Consider the following 25,855-nt stretch of genomic DNA (forward strand, 5'->3'; position numbering starts at 1 on the left):
TGGGCATTCCTGCTACTCTCATGAACTCTTATAAATGTTGCAAGAAAATCTAGTGCAGATGATGTATTGAAGATTTTCATTGAATAACAACATACATTTAAGTTTGTTCCTCTCTCAGAGCTATTAGAAAGCTTGGGATATAGAGTGTGAGTTATATGGACTATTTTATGATACCTGTATAGTGTTTTGCTCTCTTTTTTACGTTTGAAAGATCCCCATTCATTGTAATTGCATGGAAAAAAGTAACTTGGGCATTCTTCAAAATGTTATTGTGTTCCACGGAATAAAAGTGTTACATGGGTTTGGAACAACATGAGGGTAAGATCCAGTAAAGTATGACAGAATGTATATGTTTGGGTGAACTATTCCTTTACTGTATTATCCAAATTAATATCTTAGAGCCATATAATAAATAGTTAAATAAAATATTAAATATCATTAAAAGCTAAGATGGTTCTTTGTAAAAGTGAAATTGCTTACCTGAAGAGCTTATTCGGAAGCAAAGGAAACCACAAAACACTGTTTACAAATTAAACAAGTAATTGCAATTGTTTGGATTAAAACAGTAATTACAGTAACATGTAACAATACACTCTGTGTATGGCATAAGGTGGAGTGTATTTCTCTTCACACAAGAGGTTCCACAATGAACCACTTTACGATGGCAGGAGATGATGTACATGAAGTACATCAATATCTGCCCACTGAATGCTCATACCCCCTGTAAGAGCATCTGAGGACAACTCTCATCCTCTGCCAAGCTCTCAGATTCAACTCTAGTAAGCAAAATATTTCAGTCCTCTATGCCATACAAAAAAGGGCAATGTCGGCCAAGGCCAAACATAATATATTGGACTGAGTTGAAGTAGGATATGAGTTGAATCCATCAATGTCTCAAATTACTTTTTTGGGGGGGTTGATTACATGCTCCACGTGTATAGGATTGCTTATCAATTTGAGGCGCGTTGTGGATGTTGCACATTGGAATGTGGAGCCATAGGAAATTATATTGTGCTCTTAAATGTCTGCTTTTCAAACTGGGGTGTGAAAGCAACATCTTATCCAAACTGTAAATGACAAACTGCCATAATATATGAACTATAACTAATTATTGTATTTTCATTTACATGTTTATAAATGCAATTAGTCAGAAAACTGTTCTGAAATGGCAACATAATAAATGGCAGCATGATAATGTAGCGTGAACGTAGTGTAATATGTAATAAATAATTTATCATATTAATTTGTTTTCAGAGTATATGATTTTGGGATTAATTTCATGGAACAGTTAAATAAGTTTATTATTATTATTTATGCTATAATGAGAACACAAATTAGTTCTATGTATTCATTGTAGATTTCAAAGCAATGCTTTGAAAAAGAACTTCAAGTGTACTGTATTGCCTTGGTCTTAAGCTACTATAGCCACTCTCTTCTTAACTTCTTATTATAATTATTTATCCAGTTGATGTGATATGAAATGGCTTTTTGACACAGTCACCATGTCTGACTCATGTATTCGTCTCCTCCATCCCACAGCCTATTGTTGATCTGCCTCAGGATGAATCCCCCTCTGACAATGTAAGGAAACTAATCTAACCTTCAATCTAACACTTATTAACTGGTGGATGTTTTCCAATTTTTCATTTTAACATGGACATTGCTACATTTTTCAGTACCTATACAATGCTTATAATGTTATATAATGCTTATAATGCAATTTATAATCTTCACTGCCTGGCCCCCAAAAAAGTAGCATACTCTAATATTTAGTTGGACCACCTTTAGTTTTGATTACAGAACACATTCATCATGGCATTGTTTCGACAACCTTAATGCAAGTTGCATTAATCTTTGGCCGAGATCTTGTATTGATGACGGGAGAGTCAAACCACTCCGTAAAGTCTTTTCCAGCACATCCCAAAGACAATCAATGGGGTTAAGGTCAGGGCTCTGTGGTGGTCAATTCATCTGTGAAAATGATTCCTCATGCTCTCTGAACTCCTCTTTCAAAATTTGAGCCCAATGAATCATGGCATTGTCATCCTGGAATATAACTGTGCCATCAGGGAAGAAAAAATCCATTAATGGGATAACCTGGTCATTCAGTACATTCAGGTAGACTATCATTTTATTGCCGCATAGTGTTGCTGAGCCTAGACCTGACCAATTGAAGCAACCCAAATCATAACACTGCCAGACTCTTGTACAGTGTGTACTATGCATGATGGGTGCATCGATTCATGCGCTTCCCTTCTTACCCTGATGTGCCCATTGCTTTGGAACTGGGTAAAACATTTTAATGGACCTTTTTCCATTGATCCACAGTCCAATCTTTATGCTCCCTAGAAAATTGAAGTCCCCAAGTATATGTCTATGGTTGTTTAAGAAATGAGATGCTAAACACTTAGTTAGGGTTAAAATAATTGTTGCCTTCTGAAACATATTAGTCACTGCAATAATGGTCCTATCATAGGCTCTAAAGTATCTGCTTATTTAAATCCAAACAGCGACTTTTTTTTTTTTTTTGGCCAGGCAGTGTATAATATAAAGGATGTATTAGTTTATTTATTACAAGTATTACTAGTACTATATTTTTAACTACTTTTTGGTTTTAATTCTATGGTGTTATTACACAAAACTATGTTTAGTGTAGTAAACCCATTGTTCATTTTCCTAAGGGTAGAAGTTTAAAGCAAGCATTGATACAGAAATCATCTATTTAGCTCATCTTGATATAAAACTTCTTAATTCCTGCTCTCTCATTCTATATTTGAAAGCACTGTGTTAAAAGTGTGTTTATGTTTCATGGGGTGTGTTTGAATTTGTATTGTCCTCAGTCTGTCTATACTTCATTATGTATCTATACTCAATGCTAAAGTAATTTATGCTTTTAACTATAGTCTGTATTTGTATGAGGGTGCTGCATTGTTGTTTTTGTTTGTTTATTTGTATTTTTTTCTCATTAAATTTCTTGCAAGGCAGCATCGTATTGATATTCCTGAAGCATTCTGGTTAGGGACATTTCTAAACCACTAACTCTACGTATTAAACTTCAGCTTAATTTTCGCCTTAGGTGTGCTACTTTTGGTTTTAACAAATTTTAAAACTGAAGATCACCTATTGTCCTAGAGTGATAAAATGTTCAGAATTCAAAATGTAATCATCAATGACGTCATCTTAATGCTTGCATACTGCATAGTTATCGATCTTGTCTACCTTGCAAATACTGTATTTAACCAATTATAGTTGCCATTTATATAGCCCATTTAAGTGTTGATTCTTATGTGCAGCAAATACATGCTAAGAGTCATGACAGCTGCAAATCCTGCTTTGATGTCACTTTTAACTTTATGCAGAATAAATACCTGAAACCTAAACCTTAGCTTTAATGCTATTCTTTTGCTGCCTTTCAAGCACTTGTGTTTGCCTCAGGAAATGCTCATCTAGTTGACGTGTTCCTTGCAGTGTGTGTTCACATGTGTTTATGACATGTGTATGCTTCACTGTAGAAGGTGTGTAGAGATTGCTCCAAGGGCCTACCAGGTGTGCCTGGCATGGTTGGTGCTAAAGGCGAGAAGGGAGATCAGGGCAAGCCTGCTGTTGTCCCCTTAGAAGGATGCGAGCAGGTAAGAGGGATGAACAATGGATGATGTCTTGTTCACAGTTGTTTTGTGCTTTCTTTTTCATACTGAATGCTAATGAAAATGCTACAGTGCACTGTAGTCAATAGTTTTGCACATTCTGAAACATACAGTGCTGTTAGAATGCACACAGATTGTAAATGTTTTTTTCTCTCTGGTCACTTTCACAGTGTCTAGAGCAGCTGCAGAGTGAGCAAACTCCAAGTGGGCCTGTAAGTATATGGATTGATCGATGTGTTCACCCATACAAAATGGACTCTTCCTTCAAATATACAGATTTGTTCAGAAAGGCAGCAAAAATATGATTCTTCTGTGTATCTGACAGTCAGCCCTAACGATCAGATTTTTGTCCCCCTTTGTTGTGCGTTTCTTCATTGTAGCACCTCATGTCTGTTCAATCTTTTTAGACTGGTAACAACGGTCCATGCTTCGGTTCTCCAGGGATGCAAGGTTACCCAGGGACCCCAGGGGCCAAAGGAGAAACAGTGAGAGAGATAATTTCCATCTACCCAAATTGACCCAAATTTATACAAAAATATAAATCATCCAATCAATTAAATATACATAATAAAACAGTAAAAACCTTTATAATAAAACAGTAAAAACCTTTCTAAAATAGTGGCTGCGTTCATTGTAGGGTCCTAGGGGTGAGCGAGGACCTTTTGGACTTCAAGGAAACCCGGTAAGTTTGTACTTTCCACGTTATGCCCCAGATATCCTCCTAAGAGGCCAGATTTCCTTTTGTTACCCTCTCTTGTTAGAAACTGAGACTAAGGGTGCCCTCAAATGGCTTTCAAAGTTCAGTCCAGATCATATAGACTTAAACTAATACCGAGCCCCTGTTTTAGAAATGAAAAATATGGTGGATTGTTCTGCATGACTTGATTTAGTTATTAGCATTTTGTTCCACAAGTGTACAATGTTTGCTTGTGTGATGTTTTGTTTTAGGTTTAGTCTTTTCAATTAGGAAAAACCAAGAAGTAAAACGCACCCCATTACTTTTTTGCAGTAGGGTTTGGGAGCCCCCAACAGGTGTGCTTCAGAACTAAAGAAATCCATCCAGATTCCCAGTCATGTCAAACCTATTTGAGGGTTAAGACTTTGTGTGCCAACTGGGGCAGGTTCTTATTGTACACTTGATGCGTTACTAACATTTGTTTAGTTTCAGCTTATTTTGGTTCCTTTTCTTAATTAAATGGGAATGTTTCAAATTGTTCCTCTCATATTACCTGTCTTCCACAGGGCAATATTGGTTTGCCTGGTCATCAAGGACCCTCTGGACTGCCTGTAAGTCAAAACACACTAACTCGCCCATACCGATGTGGTTGAAAACCCATCATACATACAGAAGTGGTTTAGCACGGGGGGAAACAAGTCCTGGATACCATAGTTACCACAGTTACCTATTTATTATATGATAAAAACTGGGTTAAATATCTGATACATTTGGATGGTTTTATGCTGAATAATATGCAAAGAAAGTGGTTTTGAAAACAACATTATGAACAGTTGAGGTTTATTTTCATATTAGTCTCCCCTATCAGATTTATAGGAGACAAATGGGTTACACTTTCTATGAAACCTGTATTTATAGTGTATTTATAAGGGGGTGTTATTAACACATTATAAAGTATGCATAATGCCTTATGATAAACCTTATATATTGTATTGTCTCATATATAGTTGTTATAATATGATATGATACTTACCTTTTGTGGTTATAACTTATAAGAGTATACTGCATTATAACACAAGATAAACACCGCATTTTATCCACATTTATTTTAAGTTATAATGTATTATAGGTCTCATAGTTATAATATATTATAAGTTTCATATTTTTACATTCTATATTTAAGATCAAAACTTGCACAATATATTCAGCTTATATGTGGTCTTTTACTGCTTTAAGTCAAATGACAAATGCAGTGAATTCTTGTAAACATCCAAAAGGCTTTAAAATGCGGTCATAATCATTTCTAGGTTATATTTGCCTGCTTTACATAAAGTTATACAAGCTTCAGTAGGTCCACTTTAAACAGCCTTAAAATATTATTGAGTAGTTATAAGACACATTTGCTTTCAAATATTTTATTGTAATATTTAAGAAAAAAATATTTATTTAAATCAACAAAACCACATAATATTATTTCAGATGTAAAAGAGTTATCACCTTAAACTTGCTTACATTAAAATATACAATGGCCTCAGATTGGATTTTCACTCATTTGCATTCTGAGAATGTACAAAATCACAAGAATGTTTATTAATAGGCATTATGCGTACAGTATAATGTGTTAAGTATACCCTTATACTGCAGTAGAAATACAGGTTTCATCTTGTGTTATAAAGCATTGTAATCTTAAAAGTTATAACCACAAATAGTAAGTATTATATCATATTATAACTGTTGATACAATTATTTATGAGACAATACAACATATTATAAGGTTCATCACAAGGCATTATGCATGCTTTATAATGTGATAAAAACACCCCTTCATAGAAAGTGCTACCTAAAAAGTTTGAACACCAAGTACAGCGGTCCCTAAACTTATTTGAATGACTAAGCTACATTTAAAAATGCATATAAAAAATATGAAACCAAGTTGCATTTATTTTAAAGAAACAAATCACACAAGCACTCTTTTCAAGCAAAGCATTGAAGAATATTGAGAAGAGTGTGATAGATGCAAAAGAGTAATCAGATATTAGTTAAGTCATAACTATACCATTCTATCCACAATCAATAAAATCAAACATTTTGTTTGTTTTATTCATACACTCAAACAATGATAAAAAATGTTTGGCATCACAAACACACATCATACAAAAAGACATAGAATGTTTAATTACCCCAGGACCTCACCCTATCTTGCTTGTTTCTCTCATGCTTTATAACAAATGCAATTTCAGAGAAATATAACTATACTGTTATTGTGCTTGTTCAATTTCCTCTCCATAGGAGACTATTGTGTATGTTGTGCTGACAGGTTATTTTCCACCAGCTAGGATAGCATGTTTTGGCAGAGATTTTAGCTCACTGATTAATTGAGCCAGAATGGATTTTATATGAATGTGGTCCAGCTTTATGCTTAGTAAGCTTAATCTGACTCTTTTATTTGCTTCAGTTGACTTCTCTGAAACAACAAAATCAGCATGTTGATTTTTTTTTCCAATCCCTCTTTTTTTACTTTTTATATTAGCACAGAAATATGGATTAACAGTAGTCTGACGTTTTCTAAATTGAAATTTGCAGTGGTATTGATCTGCTAATAGATGATATATATAACTCAACTGCTGAAAAGGCTGTTCAGTCAGCAAACTTTAAGACAACAACAAAGACATTTTGAGGTGGCAACCAATTTTGCCTTGATTAGTATTTAAAGCAATGAGACAAATCCACCTTCTAGACTTCAAAATGGCTCATCTTAATTTGACAGGGCATATAGTACGCTTTCAGACCTGCTACACGCAACTCACTACTTCATTATAATATATGTAAGGGATAATGTTACATACATTTAGAAAACAAAGTGATATATCTATGCAGGTGGGCATTCACTGATAGATTGTCAAATCTGAGATTCAGCTCAGGTCCATGCCTTTTTCACTATGCATCCAATAGCTAATATGCTTGATATTTCCCCTGACAATAAAGATAAAAACAAAAAAGGCAATAACCCTGTATCATTTGTCTGTGTTTGTGGAATACAGATAACAGAAAGGAGGAATCATTAATTCATTCCTCTTACTTTCAACCCTCACTTAAGAAGCAAATGCCAATCTGGTGGCAGGTGTTAAAACTGTTATATATTACCATTAAGCTCACAGAAATATGATCTGAAGTGCATGCCAGTGAGCAGAGGATGTGTTCCACAACAAATTCTTAAAGACATATTCTAGGTTCAATACAAGATCAATCAACAGCATTTGTGGCATAACGTTAAATATCACAAAACATAATTTGACTCACCACTCCATTTCTAAAGAAAAAAAAAGGAAACAAAATCTGGTTTAAGTGAACCAATTTCAATGGAAGTGAATGGGGCCAATGTTTGGTGTGTTTAAAGGAATAAAAGTGAAGCTTATCATTTTATAAACTCACTTACGTTAGTTCTTCTGTTAAATGTACTGCTAATTTACTGGGATAACAGGGTTTACAGCGTTACTTCATCAAGGCAATGAAGTTGTAAAATTGGATATAACCAGAGACTATTACGCAGAGATGGGCCACTTCTGTTTAAAAGAATGGGAGAAATTGGAATGCCCAACCAAAATACTCAAGTGCCAAATGGTCAATGTATGTAGATAGGAAGTCCTGCCTTACAGGCAAAAGAGGCAATCACCATTTAGATACAGACAATCAACTTGCTAACATGCATGCGCATTAGCTACACAAGATGGGAAAATTGTGTTTTAGCGTAACATGATGTAAAGAAGCACAAATAATAATTCCAATATTATCTGAATTTATTAATTATTTGAAATTTGTACTTTGATCGTAATCTTGACCAACCACTTTTGAGATTTCGATGTTTCCCCATTCAAGTAGATAGGAGCTGCACTGGCATTACTGGAATGTCTCCTAAGATGGCCGACAGTGGACTGACTTGCTAGAAAGACTTTGAACTAACTTTAATTGTAGTGCCGTGTTACTTTGTCAAATATAAATGTATATGATTTTGTTGCCTTGCATTTTTGAGGCCTCTCTAAGGGGCCATTCAGACCAATTGTGTTCTTGTGTTCTTGCACAAAAAAAAAAAAAAATAGATGCAGCCCAATGAATAGATTGTAATGCAGGTTTTTTTTACTTGACACAGCATCTAAAAAAACGGCGCACTCCTGCATGCAATGCTGAAAGACCCGCAAGACACTCTGCTATGGTCAAAGATGTCCATCTAGTGTATGTTTACATAGATAAACAGCATAGATGGACATAAACCCATTCGGTGTGAACGTCCCCTAATACCTCTTTTTTTTTTTAGGGTCAGCAAGGTCAGAGAGGAACAGATGGGCTTCCAGGACATAAAGGTGAACAGGTGAGTCAACCTTTGTCTTGCTTGAGTAACTCAAGAATAGACACCAGAGAATCTGTACTTATCATGGATCAACTGTTCTGCATATAATATTTATTTAGTTTGATATTTTATAGAGTTGCTTTTATTTTTTCTTAAAATTCTGCTTTATCAAGGGTCCACCTGGAAATCCTGGCTATCCCGGAACAATGGGACCACCTGGACTCCCTGTAAGTGGCATCCAGGTCTTCTTTTATACAAATGTCCACATAGTGCAGATTACTTTATTTATTAAGGGGTGTTCACACAAAGCATTAATCTAGTGGTCGTTGAGTGCTGTTGGTCGCAGTATCCAACTGTATAAGATGGCAGATCACTGTCTGCATTCCCAGTGGTGGTTGGGTCATATACATAAAAGGTTTAACGCCGCTCAATTTTGTCGCATCGCCTGAGGCTGCAGGAAATCATCAATTCTTGAATGACTGGAAATAAATGAGTCACTTCAAATCGCTTAATTTGTGAATGGACCTTTACTGTTGCTGTAATGAGTGATATTACTGCAAATTGGTTGGTGGGTTAAAAATAAAAGTGGGTCTTTTTTTAGGGACTAAAAGGAGAGCGTGGCAGTCCAGGCAGTGTGGGGCAGAAAGGAGAATCGGTAAGAAGTTCTTCTCTGAACAACAGATGAAATGCTACATTTACGTACATTCACACAGGAACTCTTGAAACACCCTAAAACTTTTTATTGTTTTGATTTTACATAGGGCCCACCAGGATCTCCAGGTTATCAAGGACCAGTTGGTCCAGCAGTGAGTAAAAATTCATTTTTAATGCACCTATTATTTCTGTTTCACATATATTGACTCTTGCCTAAAGTTGTGATATACCCACAACAGCACTGCAGTTCTTTTGTTTTGGCTTCTTTATCCTTGGTTGTTCCAAGACAACCGCTTCTATCTATCTTGGATGTCTATCTTTGGTGGCTGATAATAGGGCACAGTATATATTTTAGAAGCTAGATTCCCTTTTGTGCTCTCTTTGTAAGTAATAACTGTGGGATCAAACAAACCAGCTTGAATTATCTTGTAGATTCAACCAAAAAAAAAACTGTTTAGAGAACAATGATGATTTTTTTTTTAATTCCTCTTCTTGTCTTTCTCACAAATTGCAATGTTGTTCTTAAAGCTGTGACAATTTTGATATTAAATAACATATATTTGTTTGACTGGAAGGGTCCTAAAGGGGAATCAGGAACAGCGGGACCCGTGGGACCAAAGGGAGATCAAGTATGAAAGCATGTTGTGATTAAATTGCCTAACAAAGCAGTTTTCTTGAAAATATCTCTTTATCTGTCATATCTCTTGATATCACATTCTCATGATTCTTTATTCTTTGATAAAACCATATGAAGATCAAGTTGTTCTGCGTGCTTTTTCAAATTTAAAAGCCTACGGTCTGAAAAATGTATATATAAAACATGTGTATCCTGGAAAATAAATATTTATAACTTTGTTTATTCACTCCAAAATACTCCCTGGTGGATCATGTTAACTTTGTTGCTGTTGCTACAAATCACAATACACATAGTAACAGTTGTCACATTGTTTGTATGCAGGGCTTCCAAGGATCCCAAGGATTCCCAGGACAACCGGTAGGAGTTTGGTCATCACAGGACCATTTAAGTTTGAGATAACCTTCATCTGTATGAATCTAGTGCATTTTCATTGCAATTATGCATTGGTGGATGTTTATGCATTTGGCAGATCTAAAGCGACTAAATGTGCACAGTATAAAGTATTATATGGTATTAGTATGTGTGTTGGGAATCAAACCCATGGCCTTTATTTTGCTAATGCTACTGGATCTACACTAACCTACTGATTGTTAGTTTCTGAAACCAACTAGATCTCTTACAATTGCCATCGTGCCTCTAGGGCCCTCCAGGTTTCCCAGGAAAATCAGGTCCCCCAGGCCCTCCAGGGCCACAGGCAGAGAAGGTAAGTGACTGTACTCATAATGCCTGAACACGAAGTGGTAAATGAAATTATATCACATAGGTGATATTTGCATCTCTTTTACATTACCTCTCATACATCTTACATGCAGCATGTTGGACATATAATGGCTTTACATGTGGAATGTGGATGCTTTTGTATCAAGCACTCGCTCTTACTTTGTCTACCTCCTTAGGGTACTGTTGGAGTTCAGGGCCCACAGGGACCTTCAGGTCCCCCAGGATCACCTGGGGCCCCAGGCATGCCTGTGAGTATCTGGATAGACATTTATTGAAGCAGATGTTCAGTACACTGTGTTTCCAATGGATAATTGCACACCTAAATATGGAAGTTTTTGCAAAGTATTTAAACTTCTTTATGTAGGGACCACCTGGAATGGAGGGACTTAATGGAAAAGATGGAAAACCAGGTTTACGGGTCAGAAAATTTTGTTTTATTTTTATTTAAACAGAAAACATATAGACTAGCAGTACATATTTAACTTCTGTTCCTGATTAATAATTGCATTATTGTACTATGATATAGAAGTATTTTGTTAACATAATATGGTTATATACATTAACCTTTAGTTAATGTAATAGTCAATAAACATCAATATCAACATTGCTATTAATATTTGATAATCTTGGTAAATTTCTACATTGTTACTAATATGTGTGTGTGTGTGTGTGTGTGTGTGTGTGTGTATATAATATATATATACACTGTTATGTCCCTCCCCTGTTTATCATTGTCTAGGTAGTGGGGAGAGCGACATTGTCCCACCGAAAGCACAAAACACACCGTTTATACAGTGGGAGAGGGTGAATGAGGTAGACGGAAACAGTGTAGTAAAAGTATATTACACAGATTTATTACAATACCAACCTTGTACCGTTTACAACATAAAACCATTCGGAAAGAATGGTTATGTTTCACTATATTACACTGTGCACAACGAACACTGCAGAATGGGGGAGGAATAGGACAGTGCCAAATCAAAGAAATTAATAAACACAAAACCAATTTTCCTAATCGTTTGGTTTAGTAAGCCTACCTAAAAGCAAAAAAAGAAAATGTTGAAACCAAAAACCTTCAATGTCCGTGACGTCGTATTTAGGCTATACTAACTGATAAAAAGTAGGCACTTGCCCCTAGCCTAGTGTGATTATACAGTAATTCGTTCTACATGTGCACAAATGTATATCACGTGACAGAACTTACCTCCTTTTCCACCCAGCCAAAACAAGTACATTAAAACAGTCCAACAATAACGTTACCGTGTCAAAACCCACAGTCAATCAAAACATCAAGAGAGACATTCAAAAAGCATTCGTAAGAATCTGAATGAGGAGCGAGCTCCCCGTGTTGGCGTCTACGTGCCCTTTTAAATGATCGCGGGCTTCCGGTTATGGGCATAGGCATCACGGTGACGTCATCAACTCGGATAATTGGCAGTAGCATAAACCAACCAGAATCTGCAAAAAGTTTAAGACAGAAACCGAGAGGAAAAAGGGAGAGAGGGAAAAAAAACTCCAAAAGAAATCCATTAACGTCACACAGGGACGTAACATACACACACACTACTAATGCATTATATAAATGTATTATCTAATGTATTAGATAATACATTTTAAGCTAATATGAACAAGTTTAAGTTTGAAAGATGTTGTAACAGATTATTAAAAATTGTATGTTCATGATATATATTGTATTAACTGAAGTTAGCATAGGAAATCTGTTCATGTCTCTATTTGGCTCTCTCCATTTCTCTCAAATAAATACAGGGTGAGCCAGGACCAGCTGGCCCAGCAGCACTCAGGGGAATACCGGTATTTACTCTCCCATATTTCCTTGCCTTATTTGCACTTTTCAAGCTCTTTGCCGTTTACATCAGTGTTTTTATCAGTGACACATGAAAAAAAATTAACAGTTGGACCACAGACTGGAACAAAGAACAAAGACAACTTTAATTAGGCATCCCAAAGGAGGAGCTCAACGTGTTTCAAATTTGACTTTTCTCTGATTGGAAGAAGCTTAAGACTGTTTCTCATTCCAGGGTTTCAAGGGCATCAAAGGACACACAGGTCTCCCAGGAATGAAGGTTTGAAACATAATTTCATTGCGTTTTATGTCTCTGTCATTATTTTTATTTTGAAAAGTGTATTGCATTAATGAATATAAAATCTCTGCTGATCCTGTCTGTAAAAGTTATATGTGTACATTTTTCTATGGTAGAATACTCAGCAGATACAACTATGATAAACCTATTTGTAGGTTGATTTCTTCGATAACTGTAAACACTGGCTCTGAGGCACTTTCCAAATGTTTTTGTTTGCTCGAGCAGCCATATATGTCAACTTCTGACTCAACCAATGTATGAGTTTGGGTCGGGAGTACCTTTTTTATGAATAATTGAAGATGGGAGTGTTTGGGAAGCCTTATTGGAAACCATAGTTATTTTTGCAGTTTGTGCCCCTAGTGGTGCTGACATTACGCACACCAGCTTTAATTTCCTTTATATTATACTTAAGCAATTTCACAGAGTGCGATATGGCCTTACATCAGCACTAGTGCTGATTTAGGACCATATAGCATATAGTGTGATATTGCAGTTCAATGAACAAGTAAATAAATGAAAATAGGAAAAACTGAGTACGGTCATAAAAACGCATTTGTGCATGGAACTACTTTCTTACGCGACGGATCAGAATCTGCCGTCTCCTTTTGCCACACCCAAGCAGAGATATTGTCAGATTTCTGAAGGTCAGCTTTCCTCTCTATTTCACTGGAACCGGTGCGGAAGAGTCATTCCCTATAGAAACCACGATGTTTTAAACCCATTTTAAACAGTATGTATCCAATGTGGAAACTCCTGTAAGAGGTAAGCACCTTGAGTTCTGTATATCAATCAGTCTGTTGTGTCTCTAGCTGTGATGAGCCATAATGCTGAAGTTGTTGGTCTAAAGCCGTTTAAAGCTATTTCCTAGCTTTAGTAGTAGTAATACGAGTGATCTCAGAGTGCTGTTCTATGTAAACAATGACTAATGGATTCACTTCACGTCACCAACTGGTGATGTTTTGCCACCACCTGCTGGCTAACATATGTAATGTCAAAAAATAATAGATGTAAAAAAACTACTCTTACACTTTAGTTTAGAACGGCACGAACACAAGCGGAGTGATACACACACAGTGAAGCGTTGGAGTGCTGATGGTGTCAGACCATCAGTACTCATGGAACGGCTCTTGTCCAATCAGATTTGAGGACCGAAACTAACTGTTGTATATAGTTTAATAATGTTATTCTATATTATTATATAGAATTATGTTTCCTTTATTGTCTCTTATTTTATTTCACATCTTTGTCCTCCTATTTGTTTTGTTTAGGGAGACAGAGGACCTCAAGGACCTTCTGGAGCAACAGGAAGGCCTGGTCTAGAGGTAAGATATCTATAGATTTCACCACAATTGCTCTATAGAATTCAGATGATGAAAGAATTGACTGAAAACAAGTTTATACACCCTTATACAAAAAGCACAGGTGCAATTGCACAATAACTCACAAAAGTCAAATTATCACACGAGTAAGAGCTTTAGTATGGAATATCTGAAAGTCGGCACAGCTGTGATTCAGTCATACTGTAGAAACGTGTGCTTAATTATAAGATTTAACGTGCTGAGCAAGTTAAAACTTAAAATTGCTCCACCATGACTGTAGTTCAGTCATGACAACTCTCAGAAAGATTTAGCATGTTAATGTGGGTATAGCATATTGACAGGATATTGGTCTTGGCATAATTGATCTGCTACGCTGCTGCTGTACAGCAAGTATGGAGACTTGTTTGTGCTTGAAATACACAGACATACTGAGTTAAGCATGTGGACATGCTGCCGTGCAATTAGACAAAACACAAGACATGCTGCATCAATCATGTATGACGTACTGCTGCATAAAAAGACATTACAAACAATCCCCTTGTAGCAGATCTAGACTTGTGATGCTGAGGTGGAGGTGGGTTTCAGAGAAATAATTCTCGCAGCACACTGCAGTGTAACCAGCTTATCTGCAAATCTGAGTAATTTAAATATTACACAAAGAGAGAGAAGTAAGTTAGCTGGCTACCTGATAAAATGTCAAAGACCAGCTTACACCATGCGAGCCGGTTGGTTTAACCTGTCACATGTGAGCGAGACAATTGGCTAACATATATATGAAAAATTAGCTTGCTTCACATAAAGTTCAATGGCTGAACTTCAACATTTAAAAATTGTTTACACTAATTCATGCTAAAGCGGCCCTTGTTGCAAAACTGAGAATACAATGTGTATGTGTGTTGTGCTATGAATTCTGTTCTGACTCATTGCGGAGAGCAATGACGTACCAAATCGAGTTTGTGTAGCTCATAACGTTTGCAATCACGTGCTTGCAAAGATTATTCTTCGAGCTTTAGTGTCTGAATAAGTAAATATTTTACTTTATTTTACTTTTAATTTCAGGGTGATCCTGGCCTTCCTGGGCCACAAGGACCACCTGGAGCACCAGGGCATGTGGTAAATATGGAAGAATATTATTTTTAAACCTCACTTTTGTTTAGTTTATACGGATCGTGATAGATTTTTGTTTGAATTTTTTGATAAAATAATTTCGAAATGAATATGATTACTTAATGTATGCAACTGCAAATTTATAGGGTGCTTCAGGTCCTCCAGGGCCAACGGGACCAGTTGGGTCATCTGGAGTGGTGAGTAAAATTGTCTTCCATAAACAGGTATTGTGGAAATGTGTCTTTAAAGGTTTGTTGCTATATAACTTACTCTGCCCCCCTTTTACAGGGTATTAATGGAGAAAAGGGGGAAGCAGGAGAGAGAGGATTACCTGGATTACCTGGCCTCCAAGGACTTCCAGGTTATCCAGGACTGATGGTCAGTACCTGCAATATCAGAATTCATCGTTCGCATAAACTTAGCTTTACTCACATATACATCATTTACTATTATGTTGGCCATATAACTGCTGCTTTTAAAGCTTCTAATTAATGTTTTGTTTCATCCTTGTTTTAATATCCTCATACTTTTTCTTTTAGGGTGAATCAGGAAGTGATGGAGCAGCAGGTAAAGATGTAAGTATCTAATTTGATTGAATAGGTTAGTCTCTTAAGATTACAAATCTCTTTTACAAGAGAGACCTTTTTACGAGAGAAATTTTTTTAAGTTTACCTTTTAAAAAAATGGCTAGATAAATGTCCTATAGTACTTGTCAATGTTTGTGTCAGCAAACACTATGTACATCATACAACATAGCATATCACTGCTGTCTGATGAAAGGCATCAAACCTTTAACACCATACATATAATTCTATTGTTACATATCTGTTAGTGAACTATTTTATATTTTAATTGGACTTACATGGATTTTGTTTTAGCAAATGTGTACATATATGGTTTTCTTATCAAGGGTTTCAATGGCGCACGTTCAGTTGCAGACTTGAGTCTAACTGTTCGTATTCCCAGAACTCTGTTGGTAGGTTATTGATTGCTAGAGAATATATTTGTGGATATATAATCTCAGCTTCCACATACTATTTTATATCTAAATCAGTTTTATGACTAGGTTTTCTAGTCCAGTTTTTGAGTGGACTGTTCGGTATCGAGATGCATTTTCCAGATCCAATGCATAAATTAGTTAGAATTATGTTTCACTCGAAGTTTTGAGAAGATGGAAATCTGGCAACCATGAATGGCTGGTATAGTCTACATTTAAAGACACCTGACACTGTGCAGGCATGAATGGCTTTTGGTTGTCAAGGAAACTCAATGAGCCAGCGTGCATTAGGTAATATCCTCACTACACTTCAGCCGGTAAATTATTTGACACTCTTCAAAACATGCATACGCTGTTTTGATGGACACTTCACAAGGCCAATGGAGATACTTGTTAAACAGATCACCCGATTAAACATCTTTTCATTGGTCATTTCGAAGAGGTCATTTGACGCATTCCGTCTATGTTAAAAAGTGAAAATTGCCAAATGTGGAGATACATGTTTTTCATCAGACAGCGATAATATGCAATCACTGAGACCACATTTACATGAAATTTTTACCATTAATTGTCATATTCTGTTTAAGTCTTCATTCGAGAAAAAAAAGAGGTGTCTGTGCTTCACACTTTTATTCACACTGATATTAATGTATACATGGTAATCAGCATATTCTGAGTAAATGAATTCTGAATAAAAAACATGCAAATTCTTTTATCATTATTGTCTTTTATAAATACTATTTAAATACTACAGTTTAGTTGTTATGTATTTTAAGTAATTCTTTGCAGTCATTATATAAACTTGTAAATTCTTGTTAATGTCCTTAAAAATAGCACACAAAATCATAATAAAAGCTAAATGTAGGCCATGAGACTATTATGATGTTTTCAGTTATCTGTATGTTGATTAATGCTTTTTTCTATCGCTGAAATTCTAACAACTTGTAGCACCCTGCCTCATAGTGCCCAGTAATAATTTTTATTTAAACTTTTATAGATGTATATAAAAAATCTGTTATAGTGGATATTCCAAACAAGTGTTTACATAACACAGAATTTCAATTAATGCAGATATGTGCTAGCTATTTCATTCAAATTCTTGAAACCAGAATTGTGACTTAATCTGGTTATTTCAATCTAGTTAATTTGTTAACATTTCGAATATGACACAATTCTGATTAACATAGAAATATTATTGTGCCTATAAACACTGTCAAACTGCCTCACAGAATTCCTATTAATGCAGACATATGCTAATTATCTTATTCAGATTCTTAAAACAATCATTGTGACTTAATCAGATTATTTCAGTCAAGTTCATATATGTGATGAGGAGGAGGGCATGGTTGGGCCACGTGCATCTAGCTCTCTCTCTCTCGAACCGGCGTCTCCGGCCGCCCTTATCTCGCTATTCCACTGATCACCGGCCATGCTCTATCACGGCCTGGCCACGCCCTCCTTCTAGTCAAAATATGTTTATTGATTCATTCCTATTCATAATATGCCCAAATTCTGATTAATATAGGAATATTCTTATGCATGTAAACACTGTCAAACAGTCTCACAGAATCCATATTAATGCAGAATAATAAAAAGCCGCTGTCTAATTTAAATTCTTAAAACTAGAATTGGGACTTAATTAGGTTATTTCAATCTGGTTCACGTGTTTACATGATTCGTTCGTATTAGAAATATGACCAAATTCTGACTGACATGGGACTATCCCTCTGCATGTAAACACTGTCAAACAGTCTGACAGAATTTGTAATAATGCAGATATATGCAAGCTATCTTATTAATATTTCTAGAAAACAGATTTGTGACTTAGTCAGGTTATTTCAATTGGGTTAATGCTTTTGCATGATTCATACTTATTAGAAAGAAAATATCAAATTCTGATTAATATATGAATATTCTTGTGCATTTAAACACTGCCAATGGTTATTACCACAAAACTCAGTTATACTTGTTCCAGTTTTACTCCTCTAATTATCTGTAACTTCAGGGAGCCGCAGGCCTGCCAGGAGAACCTGGTCCACAGGGACAGAAGGTAAGATGCAGTTTTCACTCTGTTAAAATATCTTCGCTCCATTGAGCGCTGTCATCTTTCTACATTTGATACGTCTTATTCTGATATAAGATAACACTTCCCCACCCCCCTTTGTGTGCTGTTAATGTTTCCATTAACATACAGTATGTTCAGTATGTAACATAAAGTTGTCAGTTGGCTCCATCTGTAATCACAACAGCGTGATGTCTAACCTCAGTTTACCCTCTCTCTCTCTTTCCTCCTCATCTGCCACTGTCTGAACAGCCCTCTCAGATTACAAAGTGACAACATTATGCTCAGTAATAAAGTCATAGAGAGAAGGTTTGTCTCTCACTCTGACAGGACAGCATTGTCAGGATTGTGAAGTTTAGATGTGACTGAGATGAGAGCAGTGCTTTTCTTTTGAACCATTAGTAGAGACTCTTAAATGTGTAAACACTGTGGTGACTTGCTTTAGATAGATTGCTAAATGTACACACAGGACTGTCACTTAAATGCACTGGGCCCTGGACACATTTGTTTTTTAATGAGAACGCCTCCCACCCATAATACAGTAGAATTGCATTTCTTCATTGAATTTGTGCAAGTGAATGTAAAATATTATGCAGTACACATAAGTTTATAGACTTATTCAAATAAATAGGAAGTTTAAAGGTTATTCAGGGTGAACATCATATTTAATTTGAAATTAGGCCGTGAGCAATAGACAAATAGTCAATTCAGTTGTTGTACTCTCTTAATACCAAAGGTTACTTCTAATTTTCACAACTCAGGTTTTCCGAGGTTTTTATCCGCTGGGAATTTTTTGCAAAGAGGTATTTTCAATGTTTTGTCAGCTGAATGATTTATACAAAGAAACAGTACACAACAATACAACACATTGAACAGACTGTATGTCACTATAGTTTTGTTTTGCATCCATTGATTTTTCAATGGTTCATTTATTAAAATAGTTGGGGAAAAATATAGTGAACAAAATGTACTACCAGTATATGACTTTGTCAAAATAGGAAGGGTCAGTTGAATGCAAGCCAGACAAAATTATTGTGTTTTTCTGCTTGCTGCCCTTATCATAAAACTACATGGGATGGACCTTTAAAATGTTCAGTTTGTGGATTGAAGTTTATATATTAGGCCTTTTATATAGCGCCATAACTGGGACCATTGAGTAGCCTGTGGTTATTGTAGTAGAGTGACCTGCATGGTAAATCACAGCTATGCCTTTGCTCTTGTCCAGGGTGAGGCAGGTACAGCAGGCCAGAGGGGAGCCCCAGGAGAGCGAGGACGTCCTGGCCCACCAGGAGGAGGCTTTGGGTTTGGCTCCAAAGGACCAGAAGGGATCATAGGACCAGCAGGACCACGTGGCGAGAGGGGAAGCCCAGGTTCACCTGGATCAGCTGGGGCCCATGGATCACCAGGGATCCCAGGAAATGATGTGAGGCTTTTACAATGATGATAAACAGCCAAACATTGTAGCTGAAAGAGCTTATTAATAGCGATGCTTTGCCACCTGCAATATCATATAGAATGGTGTCTACTCTATCTTGATTTGAGAAACAATGTGTTATTGCTTGTGGCTTGACTAATAAGATGAGAGTCCTTAAAATGTATGCAGTTTGGCAGTATAGTTTGCATCATTACTTTTACTTCAAACTATCTATTTTTTTATTTTTCAGGCTGTTGTGAACTATGATGATTTAAGGTCCTTCATCAGACAGCAAGTCATAAAGATCTTTGATGGTGAGAAAAACATAAACACATTATGTGTTGCATAATCCTTTACTTGGCATAAACAACTTAAAAAAAGATTTTTTTTTTTAAAGTAACACTAACCAAGATTGATAAGTTCTGTAAAAGTATTGCTCATTGTTAGTACATGTTAACTAATGTAGTTAACTAATGTCAACAAATAAAACATTTTAACAAATTCAACCAAATAATTGAATGCACATACATTATTTGAAATTAAAGCCTATAGTTAACTTGTTCCCACAGAGCGCATGGGCTACTACATGTCACGAATGCAGATGCCAGTTGAGATGGTCGCAACCCCTGGTCGACCGGGACCCCCAGGGAAAGATGGAAGTACAGGAATCCCAGGGTCCCCAGGGATTCCAGGCAGACCTGGGCAGATTGGCCGCGAGGGAAGACAGGGGCCCATGGGCCCACATGGTAAGTGAAAATGATGTGCTAATGTTTCCTGCAACATATCTATGTGTCATGCACTCAGACTTCCAAATGGATGCTCTCATATGTGTTTGCCCTCAGGTGCCCCTGGTGTCAAGGGAGAGAAAGGAGATAATGGTCTTGGAGAGATGGGAGACAGTGGTCCTCCAGGTGCTCCAGGTCTGACTTTAAGTTATCTTAAATAATGTATGCATGTATGCCATTTTTTTTGTTTGTTTGTTTATTTCCTGTGGAACAAAAAAGGAGAGTTTTTCCATACAACAATTGTTCTTATTTACCAGGTGCTGTCAAGCTCTAAAAATGACAACAACAAAAAAAACACACAATAAAAGCACCTTAAAAGTAATCAATACAACTTCAATTACAAGTTTTCAGAAGCCATGCATTAGATTTGTGTGAGGAAAAGACCCAGATATAAGTTGCAATTCTCTAATAATGTAGGTGTAGGTTATCAAGGAAAATTTATGAGTAAAATATATATACTGTATTTCTGTGTGTTCCATGGGGGGGGGGGGGACAGCATACTATTTTGGAATAATATGAGGGTGAGTAAATAATGACAACATTTTTGGGTGATCCAAAAATGTCTTTTTAAGAAGACTTTTTTCTTTGGACTAACATGCACAAATTAATCATTCACAATAAGGCCAAGAATGTGCTTTATGCAAGTAAATACAATTTTGATGCATTTCATGTTTGTCTAATGTCTTTTCCATGTTTATTCTGCTTTGACACATTGTTAGTTCCATTCATTTCTTCTATTCTGTCTTTTCACTCAGGTGTGCCTGGTCTTCCTGGTTACGGTAAGATGGGACCACCCGGTCCTTCTGGTCAGCAGGGCATCCCCGGGGTTTCTGGACCCCCAGGGACCCCTGGACAGAAGGGCATGGATGGCCGTTGTCACCCGTCAGACTGTGTGAGGATGCCTGTGCAGTACAACCCCAAAGGTCCCGCTCCCATGGGTCCCATGTACTAGAAGAGCATGTGAGAGGGTTAAAGAGATGTAAAAGATGGAGGATGATATCCAATGATTGACATTCTCGCAATGACTTACATGTACCTACTAAGGCTTCTGAGAATAACCATGGAGAACCAAAGGATTAGTGTGCATTTATTTCACAATGAGCAAGCCACTGATGCCAGGCCACTCACTGGTTCATCACCAAAGAGGACATTCATAAGTTGTTGTTTGCTTTTGAACCAGTGCAGAATGGCTGTTAATTCTCTACTACCACTACAACCAGTGCAAAATGCAAAACCCAGTGCATTGAACCTTCAACCATATCCCAAAATGCCACACTTGCATCATAAAAGTTTTTGAATATGATTTATTATAGCAAATGGAAGACTCCTAGATTCACAAGATACTCTTAACTTTACATGCATGACGTCCCTCAAAAATTGTCTATATTAGCTTAAATTATTAATATTGATGACAAGATTTATTTACGAATCAGCTTTCAGCATTTTCAATAAGCCTACAGGCCCCAGTAAAGATATCCGTTGGTTGATTTTGACACCTCTCATCAATGCTCTTTGTATTCTATTAAATACATTTTGTGAATTAAATACAAGTTAAACAGATAGTTTATTCAAAAATGAAATGTATTCACCCTCATGTTGTTCCAGACATGTATGCCTTTTTTATGGCTTGGAACACAAAAATAACTGTTTGGTAGAATTTTAGACTCTGTCACCATTCACTTTCATTGCATTTTTATTTTTATTTTTTTTTCGCCATACAATGAAAGTGAATGGTGACTGAGTGTAACATTCTGTCAAACATTTCTTTTTGTTTCGTGTTGAGTACATTTTCATTTTTGGGTGCATTATCCCTTTAAGTCCTGTCAACAACATCTGTGGCATGCTGAAAATAAACAAAAAACTGTTGACACATGCACATACAATGGAAGTCTAAGGGACAGCTGCTGCTTGCTTGCTAGGGCTGTTTGATTCCAGAAATTTGGGACCGACTCCAATTCCGATTCCTGGAGTAGATTCCAGACAAATGTTTTTGATTCTGAAAATAACGGGAGGTAAAGTTCAATCTCATAATAAACAGCTCACTACTAAGCATTCTTTGCACTATTTATAATAGCATGAATTACATTTACTATTAATAGGTCAATCATAAAATTAAAGAACTACCACAAATAATCTTAAAAGCACCATTCAACCTACGTACATTGTAATTGTCTGTTATCACTCATGAGTGGTTCAAATTGGAATGTACAGTAACTGTCCACTACCTTTTGTACTCTGAATAAAATGTCCAAACAATACACTTTTTTAATTAAAAATCCAGGTTGTTGTACTGGTTTATTTCATACAATTAAAAAATATAGCGATTTTATAACGTGTATTTAAAAATGTTTTACATTTATTTGATCTCTTAAAATCTTTTTAAATACAAATTGTTGAAAATGTAGACTACTTAAAAAAAATATATATATATATGGTGTAGTGGTCTAAAGCACATAACTGGTAATCAGAAGGTTGTAGGTTCGATCCCCACAGCCACCACCATTGTGTCCTTGAGCAAGGCACTTAACTCCAGGTTGCTCCAGGGGGATTGTCCCTGTAATAAGGGCTCTGTAAGTCGCTTTGGATAAAAGCGTCTGCCAAATGCATAAATGTAAAATATAGGTACAAAAGGTTTTAAAGCACTAAAAATGTCAAGAACGAGGAGAGAAGTATTACATTGTCATTTTTATACAGTAAGTGCCGCACATTGATCATTTAAACTTAAACATACCGATTTATTGATGTGAACTAGGAAGCTAACTCAACTCTGCCATCTCCTTGTTGCAGACTTGTGTTGTTGTAACATCAGGGAAGTTGTTTGTTATCTTATACTAATTTACTGTCACAAATTTGGCATGTTATTTTAATATCAACCAAAGTAAAATACCAGCAAACAATACAGGTCTGGAAAGCAGATAATGCTGAATTGTGTGATTGCTTCATACAGATAAAAAAACCAAAGGGGACTACAAAAGACTCAGAGTCAGGTTGATGATCGTTAAGATGCAGCCATTTTATAATTCTTTTTTAAATTGTTTTAGTGCTGTTAGGCCTCTGAAATATGTAGTAGATCAGTGGTTGAGGAAATAAACACAGTCCAAAAATATCAACTGGTTTCCCCGAAAGGAATCGACTCCAGCTTTGGAGTCGATACCGACGTTTCAAGTCGATTCTCGATTCCAAAATCGATTCTTTTTGGAATCGATTCCCAGCCCTAATGCTTGCCCAATAGACTTCCGTTGTATGTGCATTTCTGTGTGCACATCTATTTTGTTTGTTGGTAAGGGGTGTAAGGTCAAAAGATGGGTTGAAATGATTTTCTGTGGTTATCAACAGAATGCCACAGATAAAAGAGCTTAACTTGTATTTAAACTAGAATATTCCTTTAAGAATATTTTTGGCAGCTGCTAATTTTCTGTTTTGGCAAATGCAATGTGGCATAATTATTCCGCTCGGTTGCCAACAAAAATTTCCTTCCACAGGTTGTTTGAAGACTGAAATAATAATTTTGAGATTATCATTAGGCATAGATATGGTTCCTGTGATTAATTATGTTAATTATTCAAATTAATTTCCCTGAGGGCTTGTGTTGTACATATTTATATTTATATGTAATGGCTTTTTGTACATTTTTATAAATTTGACATCAGCATGGCAGCCCTTGTTATTATCACTTTGTCTCCGATACAGTATTTTGGAATATTTTTATGAGCTTCAAACAAATGGACGTTTTGTAAAGGTAGGTTGTATATGCAATTTTGGGTTGGAAAGCAAACTTGTATACGTTTTTAAGTTTGTATTTGTATAAGATTGTTAGTGACACTTTGTGATGACGACATTCCCACCATGCTGGGCTCTTAAACTTGAATTTACTTATTTGATATGCAGTACCACTTGCCAGTGAACCAGCATGTGCTTTTAGAATGCTCTAATCTTTAAGTATGCTTAGCTAGTCATCTTGAAAAACATCAGTTCCCCAGCCTTCATAGTTCAGTTTTCATCTTCTCTAAAGCTAAATGCCAACCACCAGAGAGCTGTTCACTGTTTCTCTGTAATTCAGTACTCTTCTGCGGCAGGCAGTCCGATTCTTTTATACACTTTATCCTCTCTTTGTCACTTTTATACCCGCTCTGTGTGTGTGTGTGAGTGTATTAGCTATACTTAGCTATAGTTTGGGGACGAATCAGTCCATAGTATGTATAATATATGGGTTTCCTTTTCTATACTTTGGAAACAACATGGTCCTCAGAAGTTAGCTTAATCTGATAAAACATCCCTTTGGGGACATCCTTAATTAGAAAATGACATAAAGCCAATAATGTTTTTGGTAACACTTTACAAATAAGGTTCTATTTGTTAAAATTAGTAATCATATTAGATGTAAAGAACTATGAACAAGATATTTTTACAGTATTTATTAATCTTGGTTGGTGTTAATTTTTAAAGATACAATTGTTCACTGTTGGTTTAAGATAGTTAATAATGCATTAACATATGTTAACATACACACATTTTAATTAAAAAAATGTATTAATATGTGTTGATATTAACATTAACCAAGATTACTATGAGCTGAAAAGTTATTGTTCAATAATAGTTCATGTTAGTTTACTTTTGTTTCAAAAATACACCATATTGTAAGGAGTAGGTAGGATATTATAATTAGCATTATGTAAAAAGTTGATGCTATATGTCCCTGTTTAGATATTTCAGACAATCAATTTGTGTACATGTGTGTGAAGGTAGAGAGAAAGACTTTGTCAGAGATTATAAGTTTCTTTTTACTGAGAGCAATGAGAAATCAAATTCTCAAATTATGCAGTTTTCAAAGTCATGAAGTGAACGTTTTGAATGAATTTCATATTGGCTTTTCAGCCTTTTATTTATCCAAAGCTTTTACAAATCCCTCCCATCATGCATCTCCTCATAGCGCTGTTTGTGTCAGCAAGTAATTTGTGTGCAAATCCTTTTTTGAAGAAACCTAAAAGCAATAAAACTTTGAAAGCAGAATTGTATGATCTTGTTCTCCTACATTCCTGTCAATCCCAATATGACCTATAATAACCTTTTATATGTTTCTTCAATTTGTAACCATAGTGACAGTTTTGTATTCGCACAAGGACGATCAAACAGTCATTAAACCAAGAGCAAAATGCTCCAGTTACAGGTGAGGTGTGTATTTTCTCACAGAAATGGAAAAATAATGATTGTTTCAAACAGGTTTCCCAAACATTCATCTTGTCTTCCATTGGTAAGACATAAAGGTAGTTCCAACCCAAACTCACCTGACTGGTGGAGCCAATGTTGCCTGGCTGGACTGGTTGGGATGCTCAAACAGAGCAATGTTTTCATAGGAATACAATGTTTACACTTACAGATGGCTTATTTTACAA

At 36.0% G+C, this 25,855-nt stretch overlaps 1 protein-coding gene across 6 annotated transcripts in view; it reads left to right on the plus strand.

Moving 5' to 3' along the window:
• LOC127650128 (collagen alpha-1(XVI) chain-like) overlaps positions 1 to 25,477 on the plus strand; it is a 128,163-nt gene extending 102,686 nt beyond the window's left edge. For all 6 annotated transcript variants that reach the window (XM_052135317.1, XM_052135321.1, XM_052135319.1 and 3 more), the window contains 28 exons: positions 1,540 to 1,581; positions 3,513 to 3,629; positions 3,815 to 3,856; positions 4,052 to 4,129; positions 4,282 to 4,326; positions 4,887 to 4,931; positions 8,633 to 8,686; positions 8,839 to 8,892; positions 9,267 to 9,320; positions 9,427 to 9,471; positions 9,895 to 9,948; positions 10,278 to 10,313; positions 10,597 to 10,659; positions 10,853 to 10,924; positions 11,041 to 11,094; positions 12,444 to 12,488; positions 12,716 to 12,760; positions 14,047 to 14,100; positions 15,157 to 15,210; positions 15,351 to 15,401; positions 15,493 to 15,582; positions 15,744 to 15,779; positions 18,207 to 18,251; positions 19,489 to 19,686; positions 19,928 to 19,991; positions 20,247 to 20,423; positions 20,520 to 20,597; positions 21,218 to 25,477. In XM_052135317.1, the coding sequence (XP_051991277.1) occupies positions 1,540 to 1,581; positions 3,513 to 3,629; positions 3,815 to 3,856; positions 4,052 to 4,129; positions 4,282 to 4,326; positions 4,887 to 4,931; positions 8,633 to 8,686; positions 8,839 to 8,892; positions 9,267 to 9,320; positions 9,427 to 9,471; positions 9,895 to 9,948; positions 10,278 to 10,313; positions 10,597 to 10,659; positions 10,853 to 10,924; positions 11,041 to 11,094; positions 12,444 to 12,488; positions 12,716 to 12,760; positions 14,047 to 14,100; positions 15,157 to 15,210; positions 15,351 to 15,401; positions 15,493 to 15,582; positions 15,744 to 15,779; positions 18,207 to 18,251; positions 19,489 to 19,686; positions 19,928 to 19,991; positions 20,247 to 20,423; positions 20,520 to 20,597; positions 21,218 to 21,414 (1,989 nt within the window). In that variant the 3' untranslated portion in view covers positions 21,415 to 25,477. The remainder of the gene's footprint in view (positions 1 to 1,539; positions 1,582 to 3,512; positions 3,630 to 3,814; positions 3,857 to 4,051; positions 4,130 to 4,281; positions 4,327 to 4,886; positions 4,932 to 8,632; positions 8,687 to 8,838; positions 8,893 to 9,266; positions 9,321 to 9,426; positions 9,472 to 9,894; positions 9,949 to 10,277; positions 10,314 to 10,596; positions 10,660 to 10,852; positions 10,925 to 11,040; positions 11,095 to 12,443; positions 12,489 to 12,715; positions 12,761 to 14,046; positions 14,101 to 15,156; positions 15,211 to 15,350; positions 15,402 to 15,492; positions 15,583 to 15,743; positions 15,780 to 18,206; positions 18,252 to 19,488; positions 19,687 to 19,927; positions 19,992 to 20,246; positions 20,424 to 20,519; positions 20,598 to 21,217) is intronic.
• The last annotated feature ends 378 nt before the right edge of the window (positions 25,478 to 25,855 follow it).

This window comes from Xyrauchen texanus, chromosome 10 (assembly GCF_025860055.1).
Source record: "Xyrauchen texanus isolate HMW12.3.18 chromosome 10, RBS_HiC_50CHRs, whole genome shotgun sequence".
NCBI lineage: Eukaryota > Metazoa > Chordata > Actinopteri > Cypriniformes > Catostomidae > Xyrauchen > Xyrauchen texanus.